The sequence below is a fragment of the Nelumbo lutea genome, chromosome 3 (genome assembly GCF_056320005.1).
Source record: "Nelumbo lutea isolate HS-2025 chromosome 3, American lotus-T2T, whole genome shotgun sequence".
In the NCBI taxonomy this organism is placed as follows: Eukaryota; Viridiplantae; Streptophyta; class Magnoliopsida; order Proteales; family Nelumbonaceae; genus Nelumbo; species Nelumbo lutea.
This window is the reverse complement of record NC_142686.1, coordinates 42,998,150-43,022,490: the sequence shown is the minus strand read 5'-3', so window position 1 is coordinate 43,022,490 and position 24,341 is coordinate 42,998,150. Positions and strand designations below refer to the sequence as shown.

Here is a 24,341-nt window from a genome sequence, read left to right as displayed (position 1 = left end):
TTTTTAATACATAGATGAGAAGGTAAATGCATGTATTTTAATATTTAAGTTTTAACTTAAATCGTTTGCAAACAACTTTTAACTTAAACATTAATACATTTAAAATATGTATTTATTCTTTAATTTTTTTTATTTTATATTTGAAAATTTAAGGTTAATTCCTTTAATTTTGACATTTTTCATGTATTTATTCTTTATTTTTTTAAATTTTAATTATTTTTTGGGATGACCTGAATTGATCCATTAGGGTTAGGGACTATCATTTGGCAATCCAGCCTGAAATTCAATCCACCCTGAAATCAACCCGAAATGTCTTGACCCAACCCAAACCCGACCCACCAACCCAATTGCCACGTATATTGGGGGTCCTTGTAATTTACCCTTTAAACTATTTACATAGACACGTGTAAAAAACAAGGTGAGAGTGCATCCCTGATTCTACTTGCGAGAGTTGGATTAGCATTTCTCTCCGGCAATTTTGGTTGGTCAGGCTCAGGTATCGTATTGTCGTATCGCAAGAGAGAGAGAGAGCGAGCATCTGCGGACTGCGGCGAACCAGAAAGAAAGGAGACAAGGAGAAATGGCTAAATCGCTGCTGATTCGTCCTTATGTATTCTCTGCATTCCGAACACCACTCCTCCGCCGCTCCTTTAATTGTTTTCAAGCGAGACCATTTGTTTCTCCAAGCGTGCTCGAGAAAACCCATGTCTCATCTACTAGCAATACTCAAATTCGTGGCGTTCCATTTCATTGGACTAAATTCGGAAGTGTTTCTCATCGGAGATTCAGCGTTGGAGCAACCCAGGTCAACGATTCAGGCGCAATCGACTCTCCTTTGATGAAATCAATGGAGAAGAAGGTCTATTTTTTAACTTAAACCACTTGCAATTTTGCATATTATCATTTTGATGGCTTTTGATGCATCATGAAGAAAAATTTAGTCAGCCCACTATTTTTTGTTTCTATTCCTCTATGCTTTAGACGAATTGTGTTAATCCATTTAAGTGGGATAATTGGTATTGTATGTGATTTTTAATAAAAGAATGTTGGAGTTGGCTCTTTTGCTTGAATAACATATATTGTTAGGAAAAGATTTCCACAACAGGTTCAGCAGAGCATCAACAGAAATAGATATACAAGCCGTACTTCTGAAGTAAATAACCCGAAAATGAGGAAGAAAAACTTATTTCTTTTCCTTTATAATGCCTGCATCAAGTACACCTCTCCAGTTCAACATCCTCGCTTTAATTCTATGAGCCACATCTGCTACAATTACCCCCTCCTTATGAATGATTGATCCAAGGTAATTGAACTGGTCAGTTTGGGTTATCTCCCGACTATCAATGCTAATTGCATCCCCTTTGCAAATACTATTTCTACTAAATTTGCAACACATATATGTAGTTTGGTTTGGCTTGCCTTAAACTTTTGTTGTTCAATAGTACCTATTCATCACTTTGGCTTTGCATTTTGTCCCTATTTAGTCTTATAAACTATGAGACCTCTTTTAAATGCCTAGTGTGATTGGAAACTCTTTTGTCTCCCCATCAAGTATTCTCACATTACTTACTGCACTTTTATAAATATCCCTAGTGATATTACTATACCTAGTTCAAGCTCCTTTCTTTCTCAAAACCTTCTAATGATTTCACTCTATAATATGCTTTTTTTAATCGGTAAATATCAGATGAAGATCTCTCCTCTGATTTCTGAACTTGTATATTAATTTAAGTACAAAGTTCCATAGTTGATTTCCATGGTAAAATAGGAACAACATGACAATTGAGAAAGAAAGTAGAAACAATACGAGAATTTTGGCTCTTTTAATATCTTTTTATGGAGTGGTTGGCTGTTCATTCTGAATTTGAAGATGTCAAGCAAGACTTGTTTGCACTGATATGTTGTCCACTTTGGACATTGTGATGGATAATGTATAGAAGTTTTTGTGTGTTTCTTTACCTGTTAGAGTTTGTATTGGATTTTGTCTTTTTTCGAGGCCTTTTCAGAAATCTCTTTATAATTTTTATTTTCATTAATGAAAATTTCCTTTATTTTTCCATAAAAATTGATTTCCATAGATATTCCAACAGCCCAAAATACAAAAGATTCACACTAAAGCCTAAAATAGCTGATGTCTATAAACCCCTTGTTTTGCTAATGAATCCACTATCCTATTAGCAGTTCTTCAAACCCAATTGTAGGAATTGCTTAACTCAATGTTTAAGACTTGGACTGGAGTAAAAAACGAAATGCTCTCCATGTCCCAGTTCTTCAACCCACCAAAACCATAATTTAACTAGGACCCGGAAAGACCATCTGTTCCCGATTTTCATGGTTAGACTGTCAATCTGGCTTGAGTCTTAGGACATTGGTTTAACTCACTTGAGAGACATTCTATTTCCCTGAAAACATTTTTGTATATCCAAGGGACTTGGCAAATGCCTTTTGCCCAAGTGATGATCGTTTTGAGTCCCCCTATACTTCCAAGAAGTGGAAGCCAGATTGATTTGCTAATCTTAGGCCTTGTAATATGGCCATCAATTCATCTTTCAGAGAGTACCTCTTTTAGGCTGGAAAATAAATAGAACTTGAGCTTTTAGAAAGACAGTATGTTGAGAGTTTGTTGGAGGAGAATCTTATTTGGATTTCCAAGATTTGGGGTTGGGTAATGTTGTTAGTGTCTTGGAGCTGCTTACTAGTCAGATTCCTAGATGTGGGCAAGAGAACCAATTTTGTTGGAGGTAGCAGTAATAGGGAGCTCTGTGTTAAATCCTCTGCAGATAACTCGAAGACAAATGTTCCTTCTAAGGTTGGTTCTTGGTGTGGGCTATGACCCTTGGTAGGTTCTCACTAAGGAGCAGTTGGTGAGAAGGGACACACAAATCCATGATCTGTCTTGTTGTATGTGTGGGTAGGGGGAGGAACCTGTTGGTCATCTCTGTATCCAATGTCATGTTGCCTCTAGCATTTGGACTCACTTTCTTTAGGCAACAGGTCTATGTTGGATAATGCCAGGTTTCTGTTTGTGAGCTGCTATCAGCTTGGTCCATTCTTGGATTGAGTAAAAGAGGGAAATGTGTGTGGAAGGCAACCCCTGTGCTGTAACAGGGATGATAGCAAGCAAATGTGTAGGTGCAAGAATTAAGAGTGGTAAGGAGGGTCTTATTTGCAAAATCGCTATTGGAAAGTGTTATGATCATGTGGAACAGGGCTTCCTGGAGGTGGTGTTGGAGAGGATGGGTTTTGGGGAAAAGTGGAGGAGTTGCCGAGTTGGATGCTGCTTGTATCTCTACAATGTTTTTTTCAGTTCTAGTCAATGCCATATCGAAAGATTCTTCCAGGCTTCAAGGGGGTTGAGACAAGGGATCCTCTCTCTCTCTCTTTCTCTTCTTTGTTGTTTATGATTGTTGTAGAATGTAGAGGTTTTACATAGATTAGTGATCAAAGTGAACTTTATTTCTTTCAAGGTGGGAGATGGCTCAAACATAAAATTTTGGGAGGATGATTGGTTGGGTGTTGGCAGGTTATGTTAGCTCTGTCCAAGACTCTTATCACTTGAGTAGGAGGAATTTGTTTATTGTTGATTGCTATGAGCTCATTCAAGGAAGAATAACTTGGAGGCGAAGTTTAGGAGACCCCTCCTTGATTGAGAGGTTGAGGAATCTGTGGAGCTGCTAGTGAAATTATAGTTGGTGGAGATCCAAGCAGAGAGGAATGACATGGGATGGTGGAAAGAAAGCAAAAATGGATTTTTTTTTTTCTTAATGTCCTTTTTTAAAGCCTTGGCAAGAAATCAAGTGGAAATAATGGATGTTGAAGGGGTTTGGGGGAACCCTATGTTAAAGGGGTTTGAGGCCAATAGTGGAGGCTTTTGCGTGGTTAGTTGCTTTGGATAGCACCTTCACACAGGATCTATCAAAAGAAGGGGAACTCAGATTGTGGGAATGTGTTTTCTTTGCTTGGCTGAGGAGGAGAATGTTAGGCATCTATTTTTGACTTTGGATTTTTGAAAATTTTCTGGGGATATATTTATCAAAAAAAATTTTTCTGGGGATGTTACTTCAGTCTCTTTAAACTGGACCTATGGAGTCCAAGAAACCCAAAAGAACTCTTTGGTTGCTGGCCCACGTTGAGAGGAAACAGGAAAGCTAAAGTTGTTTGGAGCTGTATTACTTTTGCTATCTGTTGGGAAATTTGGAAGGAAAGAAATAGAAGAATATATGAAGGCAAACCAAGGTGTAGGGAGCACATCATTTTTCTAAGTGGGAATGCTTGCTGGAGATGGATCACACGGGCGGAGAGGGTAGGGAAGAACGGGTCGGACAGAAGACCCAGAATTTCAATCACAAAAGGAGGTCCAGGGACCTGTTTGGTATTAGGGGCTTGGACTGTGGGCTAGGGGATAAGAGAGGGGAGGACGACAAAAAACTGGGACCCAGTTTTCTCTAGTTGCTGGGCCGGTTGGGGGAGATAGTTAGGGGAGAGTCATGAACCCAGCTTTGAGTATGGAGGCCAGAATCGAAAATTTCCAAATGTGTACAGAAGGGACCAGGGGCGATCAAGATCTTTGAGGGAAGGAGAGGACATGCGAAGAATCAAGGAGCCCTTGCAGGGGAGGCAGTGGAAAAAGGGAAAGCAGTAATGGTGGAGGCAGAAGCTGTGTCATCTGACGAAGATGTGGACGGAACGATTGCTGATGACACTCTTGAATTTAGAGGGAACCCCAGTAAAATTCAGAACGATATGGAGAATAGTGAGGGCCTTCATGGGGAAGAAGTGTCTCCGTTGCAGGTTGTGGAACCGTCATTGGAAGAGAGGATGGGAAAAGGAGAGGGGAGTGAGTTTCCGCTTAGTATGGCCGTGGTGGAAACACAAGCTCGTTGGAGTGAGGGTGATGGAGAGGCAACATTGCTGGAGGGTGGGGAAATCTCGGAGGGAGCGCTTCTGTCGAGTTGGGTGTTATTCCAAATACTTGAGTTTTGGGGAGTTTCTTGGGGTCTCAATGGAGGGTCTTGAGAAACAGACGAAGGACTTCCTAATGGAAATTGAACACAGGATTTTACGGGACAGAGGTGTAATGATTGCCAAAGGTAAGAAGAATGCGAAAGGGAAAAGGGAGTTGTTATGTCTCACTTGGGGCCTGAATGACAGGGTGGGTGTACAGAGGACGGTGATAGAGGGAGGTAGGAAGTAGGAGAAAGGGGGGGGGATAGGAATGTATTTGAGTAATGATGAAAATTTTGTCGTGGAACGTTCGTGGCTTGGGTTCGGGGAGGAGAAGGGTTGTCATCTGCTCCATAATAAAGGCACACAAACCAGATATCATTTTACTTCAAGAGACAAAACTGAGTAGAATGGACGCATCAGTGGTTAGAAGCGTGTGGGGGGATAGACAATGCAAGTGGAGATGTTTAAATGCTTCAGGAACAGCAGGGGGAATTCTAGTAGTATGGAATTCCAATACTGTCATGATCAGTGACTCCATGGTTGGAAATTACTCGGTCTCCATTGAAGTTGTAGGGATGGGAGGTTTCAAGGGGATAATTACTGGGGTGTATGGCTCAAATGATGATGCTGAAAGGCAGAACTTCTGGGAGGAGCTGGGCAGAATAAGTAGGGGTAATATTCCCTGGTGTATAGGCGGAGATTTTAACATTATAAGATTCCCACAGGAGAAAAATAGAGGTGTGAGAAGGATTACGGGGATGCAGTCTTTTGGTGAGTTTGTTTATAGACATGGTCTGGTGGACTTGCCGTTGTCTGGTGCTAAGTTCACTTGGACTAATAACCAAGGCGATCCTACTTTAGTTCAGCTTGACAGATTCTTGGTGTCAACAGAGTGGGAGGAAAGTTTCCCTAACTTGTTTCGGGAAGCCCTACCAAGACCTGTGTCTGATCATAGGCCTATTCTTCTTAGGGGGGAGGGCCTGAGGAGGAAGCCAGGTCCTTTTCGGTTTGAACACTTGTGGTTTCAGGAGGCTGGGTTTGAAGAGAAGTTGAAGGAGTGGTGGTTGTCTTTTGAGGTAGAAGGCTCAGGATCTCATATTCTTGCAAAGAAGTTACAGATGTTGAAATAGAAAATCCTAGACTGGAAGAAAAACAATTATAAGGCAGTAGAACTGAAAAAAGGAGAGTTGTTAAGCACCATTGAAGAGCTGGATAGGAAAGAAGAGCTGGTGAACCTATCTGAAGAAGAGAAGGCAGCTAGGACTGAGGCAAAATTGTGTTTTGACAAAGTAGCATATCAGGAAGAGATTAAATGGGGACAACGGGCTAAAATCTCTTGGCTGAAGGCAGGAGACAGAAATACAAAGTTTTTCCATGCAGTGGCTAATTGTCGAAGAAGGGAGAATACTTTGAAGAAGCTGCAGGTGGGAGACAGGATTATTGAGGATGAATCTTCTATTAAAAGGGAGGTGGTGAAATTCTTCAAGAACCTGTATAAGGAGGTGTGGCCGGTATGTCCAGGTCTGAATGGGAGCCTGTTTGAAGTCCTCTCCAACAATCAAAGAGAAGACTTAGAGAAACCTTTCTCAGAAGAGGAAGTTTGGGGGGTTATTAAAAGTCTAGAGGGAGAGAAGACCCCTGGACACGATGGGTTCACAATGCTGTTCTTCAAGAAATGTTGGAGTTTCATAAAGCCAGAGGTGATGAAGGCTATATTGGATTTCCACGAAAGAGCATCCTTAGAGTGTATCTTAAATGCTACATTTATAACTTTGATTCCAAAGGTTCAGAATCCGATGCGTATCTCTGATTACAGACCCATAAGTTTGGTAGGAGGTTTCTACAAAATTCTGGCGAAAACCCTTGCTAATAGAATGAGGAAGGTACTTCCTGAGATCATTTCAGAGGTGCAGGGGGCTTTCTTGCCCAGTTGACTATTACTAGAGGGTGTTCTTATTGCTAATGAGCTGGTAGACTCGAAGTTAAGGAGTGGCAGCAATGGGGTGGTATGCAAAATTGACTTAGAGAAGGCTTACAATCATGTAAACTGGAGGTTTCTTGACTTGGTGTTGCAGAAAATGAACTTTGGCCAGAAATGGAGGAATTGGGTCAGAGTGTGCATACCCACTTTTAAGTTTTCTGTACTTGTGAATGGGTCATCTTCTGGTTTCTTTAGAAGTACGAGGGGTCTTCGACAGGGAGACCCCATCTCTCCGTTGCTGTTTATCTGTGTGGTGGGGGCTTTAGCTAGATTAGCTAAAAGAGCTGCGGCTGAAGGCTGTGTGGAAGGTTTTAGAGTGGCAGAGGAAGGAACCATGGTCCCTTTACTACAGTATGCAGATGATACTTTATTCTTTGTTCAGGCAGAAAAGGAGCAGTTAAGTAATCTTCGGATGATTCTGGTTTGGTTCGAGGTGATCTCTGGATTACGGGTGAATTTTCAGAAAAGTGAAATTATCCCAGTTGGGGAGGTCAATAACATCCAGGATCTTGCTGCGGAGCTTGGGTGTAAAGTGGGAAAACTCCCTTTCAGGTTCCTGGGTCTTCCAGTTGGAGCAAAATGTCACTCCAAATCCATTTGGGAACTGGTGATTGAAAGGATAGAGAAGAAGCTGGGGGGTTGGAAGTCCAGGTATTTGTCCAAGGGAGCTAAGATTACTCTGTTGAAAAGTGTCCTAGCAAATATACCTATCCACTTTTTATCTCTGTTTCCAATCCCAACACAGGTGGCTGAAAGGATGAAAAAGCTAGAAAGGAAGTTCTTATGGTGTGGGAAGGATGGCGAACAAAAGATCCATCAGGTTAAGTGGGATTTCATATGCAAACCTGTCTCGGCAGGGTGTTTAGGAGTGAGAAATTTTAGGCAGGTAAATACTGCTCTCCTAGGTAGATGGTGGTGGCTCTTTAATTCTAGCCCCCAAGCTCTCTGGAGGTGGATAATTGCAGAAAAGTTTGGAACTAGAAACTATGGATGGGACCCTGGACCTGCTAGCTGCTCAGTTTGGAAAGGAATTGAGAAGGTTGATCCTCTTTTTATCCAAGGGATTAGGCTAAATTTAGGGGATGGCAAGAGGATTAGTTTCTGGAGAGACACCTGGTGCAATGGTGCCTCCCTAATGGAGACTGTCCCGTCGCTATTCCTTATAGCAGAAGACAGGGATGTGGTGGTGGAAGATCAGTTTGAGCAGTGGGGAAATACAGGATACTAGTGTCCAAAATTTAGGAGGCATCTCAATGATTGGGAATTATCTGTTAGAGTCTGCTACAAGCGATTCAGGACTATCAACTGAACCCAAATCAGCAAGATTCCAGAATTTGGAAATGGACTAAGGATGGGATTTTCTCAGTGAAGTCATTTTTTTCAAATCCGAGTGCTGGTTCGGCTCAGGCTTTTCCTTGGAAAGAGATTTGGCTTCCTTACATTCCTACTAAAGTCTCCTTCTTGGTCTGGACTGCAGTGCATGGTAAATGTCTCTCCAAGGAGCAGTTAATCAGGAGGGGTCTGGTGCTGCCCTTCACAAGTTGTGTGATGTGCAATGGAGAAGTTGAACCTGTGGATCACCTATTTATTCATTGTGAGGTTGCCCATTTGCTGCTCTGTCATTTCTGTTCCCTGCTAAATGTGAGGTGGTGCTGCCCCAAGTCTTTAGCTGAATGCTTTTCTCTTGGAAGTTGACAGGCTTAAGTAACAGGAGTAAGGTGTTATGGTGTATGATCCCTCATGTAGTGTGTTGGGTCCTGTGGAAAGAAAGAAATAGTAGGATTTTTGAAGGTCAAAGGTGCTCCTCAGATGAGTTGGTGGTTCGGGCATTGGCTACTTTACATTCCTGGCTGTCAGCCAAGGACTCGTTTAAGCATATTCCCCACCATCAATACTTTGATTTAGATATTTTGTTTACTTGATTTAGTTGGGGGTCTCTTGTATGTATTTGGGAGAGACCGGTTTTTTGTTGACTTTTTGTATAGTTTCTGGCTGTACATGGAGTTTTGTGGACCAAAGGTTGTAATGTGTTACAGTTATACTCATTAATTCAATTACCTTACTTTTTCTTGAAAAAACTTTTTCTAAGTGGGAAGAGATTTAGGGAGTGGTTTTTTATGCTACCAGAATTTGAAGAAACTTCAAAAGATCTTTAGAGTAGTTTTTGGCTATCTTTAGAGTTGGATTGTGTGAGATGATTATGGTGTGTTATCTTTGTTGTTTTTCTTTCTGTTGTTGGGTGATTCCTCATCACCTTGTGGATGTTCTCTCTCATTTATTGTTAATAAATTATTTCTTCTTTATCTAGTACCAAAAGAATAAGTAACAGGAATTATTTGGGTTCAGAGGAGCGGGAGAATCTTCAACAGCAAGTGGGGGGGTTGATGATCTGATTAAGATCTGGGTGGGCAAGTTGGGATACTGGATCTCAATCTTGAAGAAATTCTCTCACCAGAATGTATTTCTGTTCCTGAACTCCAAAAACCTGTGGGATATGTAATCTTATTCCTTGTTCTTCTTTGGGTTGGGTGGTTGCTGCTATGGCCCCTAGTCTCAAGGAGTCTGTTGTATTATATTGGCCTTGCTGTTGCATCAATAAGATTTACTTGACCTTTCTTCTTATTCTTCAAAAAAAAAAAGGAAAAGTTGTATACCAAAAAAATGGTTATGACTACCAAAAGGAATACAAAGTTTGAGCAAAAAGTCAGGTTCAGGAACTCTATGCCTTGGTACTTCTATAAATCATTTTTAAGAAGTACATTTAGGTTTCATTTCTCCTTTAGTATGAATTACTCTGTTAGTTTAATACTCCCAACTTTCCAAAGGATGGTGCTGCAGTTTGTGATGGTAGCTAAAACTGATAAATTTTCTATTTTTGTGGTTTCCATGCTCCTGGGTATTGCTTTCTTTGAGTTTATTTTCTGTCCATCTGGACTTGTGCATAGAACAGTTACATCTTCTTTTCTTGATGTCCATTCTTCTCTCTTCCACCTTTATGAACTTTTGCATTACTTTCACATGTTAATCATGATTACTTCATGCATCAATAGATCAAGGAGCAGCTAAATGCAGATTTGGTCATTGTCAAGGATGCTTATGGGGATGGTCGCCATGTGAGGTAAACTTATATTTCTAGTTTGCACAATCACCATATTAAAAAAGGGTAGTTAAATGAATGAATTTTGAATTTTTTCACTTACTAGGCTTAGTTAATTGGTTTGCTGGTATCTTCTGTGCTAGTTGGAAAGGGAACCTGTTGGAGGAGGTAGATGGTTCTTGGTAGTATTACACCTATTTTTACTTGCTTCAGGAAGGGCATAATAATAAAAGGCACCTCTAAGTTAAACAAGATAACAAGAGTGTAATTACATGATCAGTCGATTAGCTTGCAGTTAAGTTGTAATTACATGGTCATGAAATCACAGTTTAAATCTCTTAAGAAGAATCTTTTAACTTTAAGAGAAAAATGGTTGTTCGTTTCCTCTTATCCCTTGTTCTTAAAGTGCAATAATACAACTTTTTGTTTTTCAATGATACCCCGAGAAAGACAAACAAAAATCTTATATATGGGGTCAAAATGGATATTTGATAATTTTCAGAATTCAGAGTTCAGAATTCAGAACAACATTCTCTACATTCAGAGTTCAGAGGAAAGAAAAGTTCACCAATACCAATATACCTCTTAGTGTAATTATTTCATTTTCAGATGTCAGACTTCAGAGCAAACGAACAGGACTAAGTTGTTTAATATTATAAAAATAGACATGCTTATGTAGTTTGGATTTGTACTTGGTTATTTAAATTCCATTTCTTGTTTAATTTTTGGTTTATTTGTAATGTCTTCCCTTATGTTCTGATCTAGTGCTAGTATAAGATCCAAGTATTCATCAATTGGGTACAGCTGGCCCTTTTTAACATTGTGCACTTGAGAAATGGGAAATTTGTTGATCTTGCAAAACTCACACACGTGATTTTCTGTAAATGAAGGGAATAGAAAAAAAGTTACCAAAGCAAAAGTTCATTTAGATATGACCAACTTATTTAAAGTTATTTAGATTTTAGCATCGTGACTGACAAAAAGAATTACATATGACTTACAACTTGTATAAGCAAGGAGTTCCCTGTGCACCCCCCACTTCACTAACGTACAGGTATAGTAAAAAGTTGATGTTCTCTTACTGCTTGTTTTATTATGCGTTGCTATTTTTAATAGAAAGTTGCCATGTTTTCATGTATCAAACATGGACAACAATGGTACTTGGTTATCTACTTTACTGTCATGTCACAGCCTCAGAGGTTTGCATACACTCTAAAAGTCTAGGACATTGGTTACTTCAATTCTACACGATGATGTTGACTGGCGTTTCTATCAAACTTGTCCCAGGGTCTCCTTTTTTTTTTGTGCCCATGCACTTTTTGAAGCCAGTGGGCTAGAATTTCAAGAAGGTCATTACCCAATTTTGATCTAGCTATCTGGGATTTTTGATTGGGTAGAATGGATTTGGACCTAACCTCTGTCATTTTTTGCATGAACCGACCATTCTCAGGCTAACCCATCTTTTCATGTTTCTCAAGTTTGCCTATTCTTCAGGCTGGAATGATCTACTGGCGGAAGGAGACTGTATGGTGTTAATAAATGGATAACATCATTTATAAACGGACTTTGGCCTCTTAAACTTGCTATTAAAAGGGCCAAGGCATTAACACCCACTTTAAATAGGTCATTGAAGTGGGCTTGTAGTAGGGTGCAACTTAACATTTTACACTAAAGGCTTAGGCTTCAGGCCAGGCCCATTCAAATTTTGACAAAAACTGAACCCGAGCCCACCCAAGTTGCACCCCTAATTTGTAGGTCTTTCAATGCCTTATTTAATACACTAGCAACATAAGGGATGGAGAGAATGACTTGTATGGGAGGCTTTATGCTCGTGGATGAATTTTCTATACATTCTTTATTTGTTCTATCAGCTTGTGCTGCTTTGTATTTGTGTTTAACCTCCTGTGTTAGATTCGTCCAATTTCCAGAAGTATTTTCTCTATTATTAATACAAGTTTTAACTCGTGCATGCTACTGATTAAAAAATTTGTACTTGAAAAACATTTTTTGAAGATAAATAAAGAGGAAAATTTATTAATGAAACAGAAAAAGGAGGATACAACTGGGTGATGAGACATCACCCAACCCAGGAAAAACAATCAATTTAACCCCTTAGACCTTAAGAAAACAACCCTAAAATCATCAATTACAATTTGAGATCCCCACTCCAACCAAAACTGAAAAACCCAAGAAACACATAAAAAAACCTCCTTCCATTAAACTCATAAAAGCAAGACTGCTCACTCCCACCTAATCCTTCATCTCAACCTTAAAACAGAGACACCCACCCTGAACCCAGAAACCTATTTTGATGTACTTGGAAAACATGTTTCTGTTTGTGGATTGTTTTGCCCTAACTAAAAGGCTAGAAAACAAAATCTGATATTGGCTTTTTTATGGTAATCTTCTCTCAACCTTGTATGCATATGTAAGGTTTAAAAGTTATATTTTTGCAAGTTGGAATGCGGAGCTCAGGGACCTGATGTAATCATACATTTAGGACATAACTATAATTTCTAGCTGACAAAAAGCAAAGTGATTGTACCCTCATTATTTGGTTGGTACAAATAAATGAATAATGAAGGTAGAGGTTGGGTGATTCTAGATTTAAATCCAGGTTGGCAGGAGGGTAGGAGCAGGTATATTGGTATAAAGGTTTTAAGAAACATCGATTGATTAGCTCAGTAGCAGGACGTTTAATCAAAGGGGTGATAGGAGGGACAGGTGTGTGGGCATTGAGCTTGTGCTGGGGTGTGGGATTGGACTTTGGAGGCCCAAAGTGTGGAACCTGCAGCTGTGTGTCTTGAAGAAGGTGGGTCGTGTGAAGATATAAAGGTTGATTTGGACTGTAAGACAGGCAGAGCTAGGTCAAAGGTCGAATTGGTACTCGGGGTGGATAGGAAAAGGGTCAATTGGATTAATATGCATGGTAAGAACCCTATTGTTCTATCAAAGAAGACTTGCTGTTGGGTGGTGCTCCTTCAAAATGCCAACAGATAGAAGGCTTGTTGACAGTGTTTGGAACTGGGTGTAGCAAGGACTTGAAAGCAATTGTGGTTCGAGGTGATAGTCTAGGTGAGGTGGATGTTGACATAGTGGTGGAGGTGAGCCCCCTTAGCTGTCATGCTGGCAGAGGATTGTGAGGCTGCCACTATAGGGGCATGTTTACAACAAGCAAACTGAGGTATGTTGTCATTATCTACACCTAGGGATGGGTAGCAGGAGGAAATGTTGACCTAGGTGCTCTCCAAATTTATTAGCTTTGAGGAATTCCTTGGGGTTTCTTTCAAGGGGACACAAACTTGAATTAAGGAGCTGTCTGTGGCTACTGAGAGAAGGGTTATTGAGGGGAAGGAGAGGAGAGGGAAGAGGACAAACCAAGAATTCTTCAGATTTTCCTTTGGTCTCGATGATATGGTGGGCTACTCTTTGCAAGGAAGCAGAGGAATTAGAATATACTTTTAAGGAACTGTTCAGCCTAAAAACTTAAACTGTTAGGTGAGATCCCCGAAAAGGTTTTTATCCTCTAACACGCCCCACACAAAATCCCATCGGGCTCCAAGCATAGAGAAGCACAGGCCCACCCATACCTTGTGCTGAAATTTAATTAATTATAATGGGGGCAACGAGGATTGAACACTAGACCACTTGGTCAAACAGTTAGGTGACGTCCCTGAATAGGTTTTTATTTTCTAACATACCCCCTCACATGAATGTCCATCAGGCTTCAAGTGTTGACAAGTGCAGGCCCATCCATACCTTGTTCTGAAAGCTGGAATTTAATTAATTTTAATGGGGTTGGCGAGGATTGAACACTAGGATCACTTGGTCAAACAGGCTCTTTTAAGGAATCGTTCAACCTAAAAGCTTAAGCTGTTACGTGAAGTCCCTGAATAGGTTTTTATTTTCTAACAGAAACAGAACCCAAGTTTGATAACTCAATTACAAATCATAACTTGGAATATTCGTGGCTTAAACTTGGGTCGTAGGAGAGTTGTTGCAAGTTCTTTTACTCAGAAGTGGTAGCTGGGGGTCTTGTGTCTATCTAAAATGGAGAGTTGAGGCATTGGTGATTAGAAGTGTGCGGGGTTCCAGAGTGTGTGATTGGGATTATGTGTTGCATCAGTTGTTAGAAGTATGGGGTTCCAGAGTGTGATTGGGATTATGTGCCATCTTTGGGGATGGCAAGGGGAATCTTGGTGTTTGGGACATTTGGGAGACTGATGTGGTGGAGGTGCAAGACAAGGGGATTGCTCAGTATTCTTATATCACTGCTGTTTCAGTTGGTGGAAGATGACTTTTCTTGGGTTTTAATGGTGGTGTGTGGGCTGTTGTGGTGCTGCCTTATATGTTCTACTTGTACCTGGGGGCATTCTTGTCCTTTTGCTTAATGTTTGTTTGATTATTTTCTGAGCTTTTATTAAAACAAAAAAAAGAGCATCAAGTACAATAGAGCTAGGGGAAGGTCCTGAGAACAAAACTCATGTTACAACATTGCCCAATAAAGACCGACTCTTCCCACCTCTTGTTTAGCAAGTGCAACCACAAAGGAATTTGCACTTCTCTTAATCCACTGAAGCTTAATCTCCATGTCCTGGGTCAACCTTTTAAGTTTCTTTTTCTCATTTGAGAACTTCCAAATCCCATTCTCTTCCTTCTGCAGCCAGCCAATGACCAACATTAGTCACCTTCCACAACCAATTTTCTGATATTCAACTCCTCTGCTTTCTTTGTCCCTTCCAAAACTTCCATAACCTCAGCCCTTAGGGAATCCCCAACTCAATAGGATCTGAATACATAGAAATAATTTTTCCTTCCTCATCCCTAAATACTTCTATGCCTGAAGAGCCCAGGTTGCTTTCACTGCTTCCATCAAAATTCAATTTGGTGAACCTAATAGCTGGAGGGGACAAGTTGAGCTTAATTTTCTGGCATAAGGTGGCTTCTATTTTTGTTTTTTTAATCAATAACTGTGAAATTTCATTATATTAGAAAAATGATATAGTACAGTGAGTAAAAAACCAAAGAGAAGACAGTGAGAGATAAAACAACTTATCCCTCCCCTGAGATGCACCCTTCCCTTACAATTGTGCCCAGAACAGAACTTGTCATCCCACCCTTTGTTTTGCTAGAGAATCAGCAAAGGAGTTGGTGCTACGCTTGCACCAGCTGGCAGAAACTTCCATATCCCTTGTTAGCCATCTGAATTTTTTCTTTTCATTGTTGTAAACCCACATCTTCATCTCAGCACTGTGCAGCCAATTTACAACCAATTGTAAATCCCCTTCCACTACTAATTTCCTAATATTCAAAGATCTTGCCCTTTTAACTCCTTCCACCATTGCTAAAACCTCTGCTTTGAGAGAATCTCCCTCTCCCATCAGGCCTGAAAATAAGGCAATTATTCTCCCCTCGACATCCCTAAATACACTTCCAATTCCTGATTGTCCTGGGTTTCCCATGCTACTACCATCAAAATTAAATTTGATAAATCCTGTTTCTGGTGGAGACTAAAACTGAGTAGTGGTAGGTGTATAAGGAGCAGATTTTGCTACTTCCTTCCATTTTCTCAGAACATCATCCGTGGTTACACTAGAAAAGGAACAAGATATCTGAGCCAATGAGCCACCCTGACCATTATTGCTTCAATCAAGTCTTCTTTATTTCTTTCCTTGTCTAGAAATAATCTTGAATTCCTTTCTTCCTAAACTGTCCATAGTATCACTGCTCTAGTGCATCTCCACATCAACCTTTCCCTCTTGTATGGCCATGGAAAGAGTGAAGGATCAAACAATCTTTACATATCTATCGGAGGATTCCACCTACACCCAAACAAGGAGAAAAACCAATCCCAAATATATGCAGTAAAGGAACAAGAGATAAATAGATGGTAACAGTTCTCACTGTTTGCTTTGCATAAGACACACCAATGAAGGGATAAGTAGATGGTAACAATTCTTTTTTTTTTTTTTTTATCAATAACAAATTCAGCAATTTTATTAAAATATCACAAGAACAGTTACAGCAAGGAAGACACTCTTATCTTCCAAAAGCAACTTAAGTCCTCAAATAAATAAAAGGAAAAAAAGAAGCAATTTAGTTACAACTTAGCTCAAAACATTACATCTCTTTCTATCCCCTGTTTAGCTAGCCCATCAGCTATAGAGTTAGCTGATCTTTTAACCCAACTTATCCTGATTTCCATTTCCCACACCAGCCACGTGAACTTTCTTCTCTCATTGCTGTACTTCTATAATCCATAGTTGTCTTTCCTCAGCCACCCTATCACCACCTCCGAGTTCCCTTCAATTATGAGTTTTCTGACGTCCATCTCCTTAGCCTTCTGAACTCTTTCCATAACTGCCAAGATCTCAGCTCTAAGAGAATCCCCCACTCCAATTGGACCTGAGAACATGGCTGAAACAACCCTGTTCTCATCCCTAAAAACACCCCCAATCCCTGAATGCCCAGGATTCCCCCTACAACTCCCATCAAAGTTCAATTTTAGGAATCCAGCAGGTGGGGGTGTCCAAGACACCTTCATAACTGATTTGGACTTCATACAACTTGCAATCTCACCCCACTTCCACAACATGTCATCCACTATGTAGTCTGCGAATAGTTCTAAAGATTTCAGCCACTGTATAGCCCTGATATGGATCACAGCCCTCAATTCTTCAGCTCCTCTCTCTTCATTCGAGAATATTCTAAGATTTCTTTCCTCCCATAAAGACCAGCATACTGCAGCCCTCGGTCCTTTCCACATAGTCATTCCCCTTTTCATGTGCCACCTGAACAAAGAAGGAGAAAAAAGGCTCTGCAGATCTGAAGGAGGGTTCCATCTGCGCCCAAAGAGAGAAAAAGCCCACTAGTAAGTGAAAACCAGTCTCTCCATCCGCTTTGCATAGAACACACCAATGAGGTGATAAGCATGTATTGGGTCTCTTCTTTTGAAGCAAATCACCAGTATTGAATCTTTCTAGATAGGCATCCTAACAAAAACTACCAACCCTAGGAGGAATTGGTCTGCACCGAACCTCTAGATGGTAACAATTCTCACCATTAGCTTCTATTTTTGTTAGACAATGTCACTTCAGATAGATGAAAAAGACACTTGCTGCCTGGCTGCTTGCTATCTTCTCATAATCTCATTCACACTAAACAATCTAAATTTCTCAAATGCTTGCAGCCATTTACTACTTTCGTTGTGATCAAATCAGTTAGACTTTTCATAGTTCAAGATTTTCTTCAGAGATAGTAGAATTCCTTAATTCCCATTTTGTCCATAGTGTAGCTGGTCTGAGACATCTCATAATAATCTTGTCTTGTTTTCTTGGTTAGAGAGAAATTGGTTTGTGAACAAGCTTACAACATCTTCCGAGGGTATCCACCTAGCATCAAATAAAGAGAAGTGCTCCTAAATCTTAGAGACAAAAGAAGAGGGGATTAGCAAATGTTAATTGCATTCACCATAGTTCAAACACATCTGAAAGGACAATGGCCTAGTGGCCCTTTCTTTTGAGGTATGTCACAAGTATTAAATTTTGAGAGAAATAATTCCAAGTAGCAAGCGGAAAACTGTGATTTTAGGTGGAGTTAGATTGACACAAATTGCATTAAATTGGGTTATTGAACCATTTGAAGGGGATTGAAGGAGAGCAAAGAGCCGTGGGGAATGAAGCACAAGGAACTAGTTGGAATAGGAATCTAGATTCTTTTGTTAGAACCTCTACCAAGGAGAAAAACCCCATCTAAAAGTCAATTAACCTAGCCACCTCCATTTTTGTTATCCCATAACTTTTGAAACCAAAGTTCCCTGAAACACAAATTAACTAAGTAGAGTCACACAAAGCACTAGAAGAGTCCTTAAGGTTTGATAATTGAAAGTAGTTTTTTAAAACTGACCTAGAGGTGTCTCCTTTTTTAAAGTGTTAAGCCAGTCCACCAATCCTGTAAACCCCCCCCCCTTCCCTGTTAATGAGGTTTGGTGCAGACCAATTCCTTCTAGAGTTGGTAGTTTTTGCTGGGAAGCATTTTTGGAAAGAATCAACACTATCTACTCCTAAAGAAGAGACCCGATTCTTGTTTGTCCCCTCATTGGTGTGTTCTTTGTAAGACTGATGGGGAGACGCTCCAAAAGAAGAGACCCGATTCTTGTTTGTCCCCTCATTGGTGTGTTCTTTGTAAGGCTAATGGGGAGACTGGTTTCCATCTATTGGTGTCTTGCCAATTTACGAAATCAATTTGGGAGTGGGCTTTCTCTCTATTTGGGTGTACTTGGAATCCTCCATCAAATATGCAAAGTCTTTTTGCTTCTTTTTTTAGGTGGCGTATGAAAAGGGGAAGGACTATGTGGAGAGGACTGAGGGCAGCAGTCTGTTGGTCTTTATGGGAAGAAAGAAACTCCAAAATCTTCTCTAAAGAAGAAAGAAGTGCTGAAAATCTGAGGGCCCTGATCCGTATAAGGGTTACAGTGGATGAAATCCTTAGAGCTATTCACAGACTATACAGTGGATGACATGCTGAGGAAGTGGGGTGAGATTGCTAGCTGTACCTAGACTAAAGCAGTAATGAGTCTGTCTTGGACTCCCTCACCTGCGGGCTTCATAAAACTGAACTTTGATGGAAGTAGCAAAGGGAACCCTAGACAATCAGGGATTGGGGGTGTTTTTAGGGATGAGAAAGGGGTTGTTTCTGCAATGTTCTTAGGCCCCATTGGAGTGGGTGACTCCCTTAGAGCTGAGATCCATGCAGTCTTGGAAGGAGTCCAGAAAGCTAGGGAGATGAATCTTAGAAAACTCATAATTTAAGGGGACTCGGGGGTGGTGGTAGGGTGGCTGAAGAAAGACAATAGTGGTTTATGGAGATATAGCAATATGAGAAGGAAATTCATATGGCCTCTCTCTCAAAAAAAAAGGAAATTCATATGGCTGGTTCGAGAAATGGAAGTTAAAATCGGTTGGGTAAAAGGATCAGCTAATTCTTTTGCTGATGGGCTAGCTAAACAAGGGGTGGACAGTGAGTCAATGCTCATTTCTTGGGGATTAAGCTGAAGTTGGAAGATAAGAAAGTTTGTCTTCCTCTTTGTAATTCTAATTGTTGATAATTAATGAACTGCGTTATTGACCAAAAAAAAAAAAAACTGACCTAGAGGCTAAAATGGTTTTACCTCTAGGTCATGGGTTGGCGGTTTGACTATTTTGTTCGGATGGGTCAGACCATGACATGTCATCAACCTATGTACACTTGTATATGTACATGTATAAATATATAATATATAAAATAAATAATATATAATTACAATCTACATGTAATATATATATATATATATATGGATTATTTTGTCTAGTTAATATTTTTAGTTATGAACAAGCTAAAAATTGAGATTTGTGTAAAAAGGGTGTTTTTTTTTTAGCAAAATAGTGGGAAAGGCACCTTTGGTGCCTCAAAACATGTAGATCTTGAAAAGTTACCTAAAATAAAAAAGATCACCCCAATTGGACAACCAAGTGCTAAATTATGGCCTCTAGAGGTTTTAATATGCATTTAGTGTGTAACCCATGACTTGGTGACCGGATCAAATGGGTCAATGGTTTAATTGCCTTGTTAGGTGGGGTTTTGACTAAGTAACGGTTTTGGTCAATTTTTGGGTTTTAGAAAAACCAGACCTAGAGAAGGGGCTGAGTGACAATTTCGACGGTTCATCTCTCTGAGCCAAGATGGGTTGAAAACATTGGTTGAAAGACTAGGAAAAATAGCAAGAGGGGTTATCTCCCCACCAAAGTTGTTTCGAAAATTTGACAGTCTCCACAAGATGGATTGTCTATGATGAATTAAAAGTAATTTTCCAGGAATACTGACACCTGTACCTATGTCCTAGATTTCAAAATGTGGAGAGATGCAACTCCTTTTCCTACATCAATGTCTCTGCCCATGCTAGAGTGTTTAAAAATGCAGGTGCATGAAATTTAGGGCTGCGAATGGTATCCATTTGTCCAAATTTGAATTTGAATTCACTCTTATCACGGTGATCTGGATTCAATTTGTTTACAATTGGATGGAATATGGAACCTCCTCAATCAAAGTTGGTTTGCATAATTCAAGTATCATGGATGCTATTTTCCAATCGCTTTATTTATGGTATATGGTATCAAAGTCATGTTTTAGTTCATTTTATTAATAATATAGCCACATAACCACTATAGCTGTCGAATGGTTTTAAAGCCATGAAGTGTGTGCTGGTAGGTTTGTATATACTCAAGGATCAAAGAGAGTAAATTTTCAATTATCTGTGATAAAAATTAAGATATGAAGGTCATCCTGATAAAAACAATGTACTAGTCATTTGAATTATTAAGTGGATATCCACAATAAACTTAATTGTATGCACTTTGAAAATCCTAATCAGCTGGCAGTCATTGTTTTTTGCAAAGTTGGTTTGCATAGTTCAAGTATCATGGATGCTATTTTCAAGTTGCTTTATTTATGATATATGGTATCAAAGTCATGTTTTAGTTCATTTTATTAATAATATAGCCACATAACTACTATAGCTGTCGAATGGTTTTAAAGCCATGAAGTGTGTGCTGGTAGGTTTGTGTATACTCAAGGATCAAAGAGAGTAAATTTTCAATTATCTGTGATAAAAATTAAGATATGAAGGTCATCCTGATAAAAACAATGTACTAGTCATTTGAATTATTAAGTGGATATCCGCAATAAACTTAATTGTATGCACTTTGAAAGTCCTAATCAGCTGGCAGTCATTGTTTACAGTTTGGATTCTGTACAATTTCTCCAAAGCTGCACAATGACAGCTGACCTACTTCAATATTTAGACCTATATGCAATAAGACCAGATTCTTATCCTTTTCCTTCTGGAATTTTGTGTTTTTGGTTTCATTCATTGTATTGTGCTTGTAAAGCGATGATGAGAGGATTCCTGCTCTGTTAACTCACTAGGGCCAGGTTGTTATGATTAATAAGTACCTACTGCTAGTTCTAAAATCCTTCTGGAAGGTTATGATGACCCACCATAAAAAATAATGTGTTTGAAAAGAAAAGTAAAGGTTTGAATTGCTGATGCTAGATGCCTTTACTGTGTATATCAGAGGTCTCTTTTGAAGACAGATGAATGAATGCCACAAAAAGGCATTTTACAGTTTTCTTGTCCTTCAGATGCATGTGATATAACTTCAATTTTGATACTAAAAGATAAAAATTTTCAAACAAGCCAACATTATCTCTATGGGGCATCCTTTCAGAAAAAAAAAAGAAGATACGCACACGTGTTGTACTTTAGAGTGATATTGTAGATAGCATGCTTTTGTATGGTTGGTCCTGCTCCTCTGCATGTGATCTCCACGTGCAAATAACATATCAACATTGGCAATCCTAATGTGGCTCTCCTTTTGACTGATTATCTGGTTTAAGGATCTAAATGGCTTACTCTAGCTAGGCAATCTGGACCAGTGAACATGCAGGTCACATGTAATGTGGGGTATTGCCCACAATGCTTGTCTCAAATATCTAGGGTCTTGGGAGGGGTGGACTAGATATGTACTTAAGCTACAAAAAGGCGTTTTGTAAAAATGATACCATCAGCAAGAGTTCTAAAAATGATAATCAAATAAAAAAGGTAATGGTCAAGAAGATCATTGCCTTTTTGTAGTCTACCATGATACCATCAGCAAGAGTTATAAAAATAATTAAATAAAAAATATAATATTTGAGAAGTTCCCATTGACCAGGTGTAGGATCTTTTGATCATTAGATTGCTTTGATTCTATATGTGGCTATTCAATCAAACAGCCTTCGATATAAAAGGCAGAGCTCCATCTGGTACTAAATCCAGGATCAGACCCATGCTCCTTTTTGCAGGGATTATGGAGGGGTAGTTGAATGCATGTGTCTTTCTAAAGCATGCTTTTCCACTCTAAAAACATAAGCAGTAGGAAAGACATAAAGCTGGGATTTTACAATACATCCATTTATTTTTGATGTTTAATCACCATAAAGAAAACATTACGACTGCTATAGATTTATTTGAGCATATATCATGCTGTTTTAAGCATGTGTCATCTTGTCATCTATTACCTGTGTTTTAAAATGTTCCCTAGTTTAGAATGCTCTGGCCTCCAATTTAGTTGATAAAATAACCACTGTTTCCTTTTAAAAGATCTTTCCTGGTGTTGCAGCATTGATGTTGTCTCCTCAGCCTTTGAAGGACAATCTGCTGTGAATAGGCAGAGGATGGTTTACAAAGCAATATGGGAAGAGCTACAGAGCACTGTACATGCAGTTGACCAGATGACCACAAGAACCCCTACTGAAGCATCTGAGGATTAAAATAACATATCCTAGAAGGAACAGTTAATGCAAATTTTATTTTAGCTTTCTTTGAGGAAGTTAAACTTGTTTTCACTGAAGTTACTATTAATTTCTCCCAGTTTATTCAATTCTCTGAAGGGTTGCCACCAACACATCATATGGTCTTAAGATGTAGACTCAAAGTCATCATTGGCTTGGGTTGCTTTATGGTGATGGAATATTGTTCACCAAACCTGATCATTGATGGAACTTCCTCCACTTGAACGGGCCCTTCTACCTTTCCCAGTTGTGTTTTTATCCTTTTGTCCAGCATATCTTTATTATGAGCCCATTATCCTTTCAACATCAAGAAAACCAAACATCCAGCTGGTATTCCATCCAAATGGATACTCTACACGTCCAGGTTGACAAGTCAAATAAGCAAATGGAATTCGATTTATCTTGCAAAACTCAAATCTTCTTCCTTTGGGCCACACTAAGTATTGAGTTGTGCTTTATCAGCTTTCATGCGAACCCTATGCCATAGGTAAGTGCCACTATAGAAAAATTCATACTTTATTCTTATCTCAGCTTCAAGGTATGAAGTTCTCTCATACTGTTCTCGAGTCAGTGTCAGTTTGTCATACTTGGATCTGGCATCGAGTTTATTCATAATGACTAGTCACATCTTACAGACATACTTATTGTAGGCCCCTGTAGAGACTCTGAATTAGGAATATGATGGGAGCTTCATTCTTTTTCTGTTCATTTGTTTGGCACAGGATGACTAACCAACTTTCTTAATGATCATTGAACATGATTGCAGCTAGCACATGGGTCTTGCTACGTGAGGCTGATGATTCTTTTCTCGTCCTTTTTACCCATGCTTATTGGAGCCATTTCACACTTGGTAAACCATTCTAGCAAAGTCACTTAAGTCAGATATGCAAATCTAGGTTGTAGCGATGGATATCTTGTTTCAAGCTTTTAACATCCACATGGTGCTACTGCCATTGGGTGGTCGATCACCATTTCCCCTCCCAGTGCTAAGACAATTGATAAGGCAAAATCTTGGATTTGCATAACCTGCGCTCATAACCAGTTGATCTATCTTCATAAGTTGAAAAGAAAGTCAAAGAAAAACTGCTTGTAGTGAATCCATCATTTGGGCCCTAACTGATCTATTCGGATTATTCTGGCCAAGAAGATTTCATGTTTTGATAACAGTGAGGGGGAAAAGCAAATGAGAACCTTGGAATTACAAGTTGAAACAAAACAGAGTTGTGTGGTGTTCAGATCTATCTAGGAGCTTCCATAATGGGTTATATATGGATAAGATGATCTAAAAGGGTGGAGATGGAGAGGGGATCCTGATTGAGTTGTAGATTTCTAATATCTGTGTTACTTCCATGGGTCCCTAAATTACATCACCAGAATTGACTTGAACTCCTTGTTTTTAGTTTGTTTAGTACTCTCTCTTCACGTGGTTCAACAACCTTTTCAAAATATCCCAACTTTTTTCAGGTCATAATTGCACTTTTTTCTTCACAGATTATAAAGAAGGTGGGTGATAAGCCTCTTGTAATCTGAAAACTAGGGTATGGATGGGTGGCTCTTCCTCTTCATTTCTTTTGTGAGTGGGGGCACCACTGCGGCATTACCCCACATTGACTGTGTTAAGATTTCCCATGATCCGAAGGTTACATGTTTCTAATGATCCGGCAACTTTATTAATGGAATGCAAGCTTTTGGAATTGTATATTCAATTATATTGAACTTCATGGGCCGTCCGTCATTGGTTGGATATGCTAAGAGCTATGAATTGGGCCTACTTTGCGTCGACCCATTTCATGGGCAATATGCAAGGACCATATCTTGGTCTCCTACTTTTCAAGGGAAGAGGGTGGAACAACATCCATTGTAAGGTGTTTTTGGATGAACAGCGGGAGTGGAACTGAACGCTGCTCCTCTCTTTCATAGTTCTATTTCATATGGTTCCTCCTAAGT

The 24,341-nt window shown here is 39.5% G+C and overlaps 1 protein-coding gene across 2 annotated transcripts; it reads left to right on the top strand.

The window, feature by feature from the left end:
• The first annotated feature begins 394 nt into the window (after positions 1 to 394).
• On the top strand, positions 395 to 23,864 carry LOC148864540 (BolA-like family protein). 2 transcript variants are annotated; one of them, XM_088976777.1, is made up of 4 exons: positions 395 to 859; positions 9,979 to 10,046; positions 22,223 to 22,396; positions 23,161 to 23,864. In XM_088976777.1, the coding sequence occupies exons 1-3, from the start codon at positions 581 to 583 to the stop codon at positions 22,371 to 22,373; spliced, it is 498 nt and encodes a 165-aa protein (XP_088832903.1). In that variant the 5' UTR covers positions 395 to 580; the 3' UTR covers positions 22,374 to 22,396; positions 23,161 to 23,864. The 2 variants fall into 2 exon arrangements, with proteins under 2 accessions (XP_088832903.1, XP_088832902.1); XM_088976776.1 differs by lacking the exon at positions 23,161 to 23,864 and having other exon boundaries at positions 22,223 to 22,613.
• Positions 23,865 to 24,341: the final 477 nt, after the last annotated feature.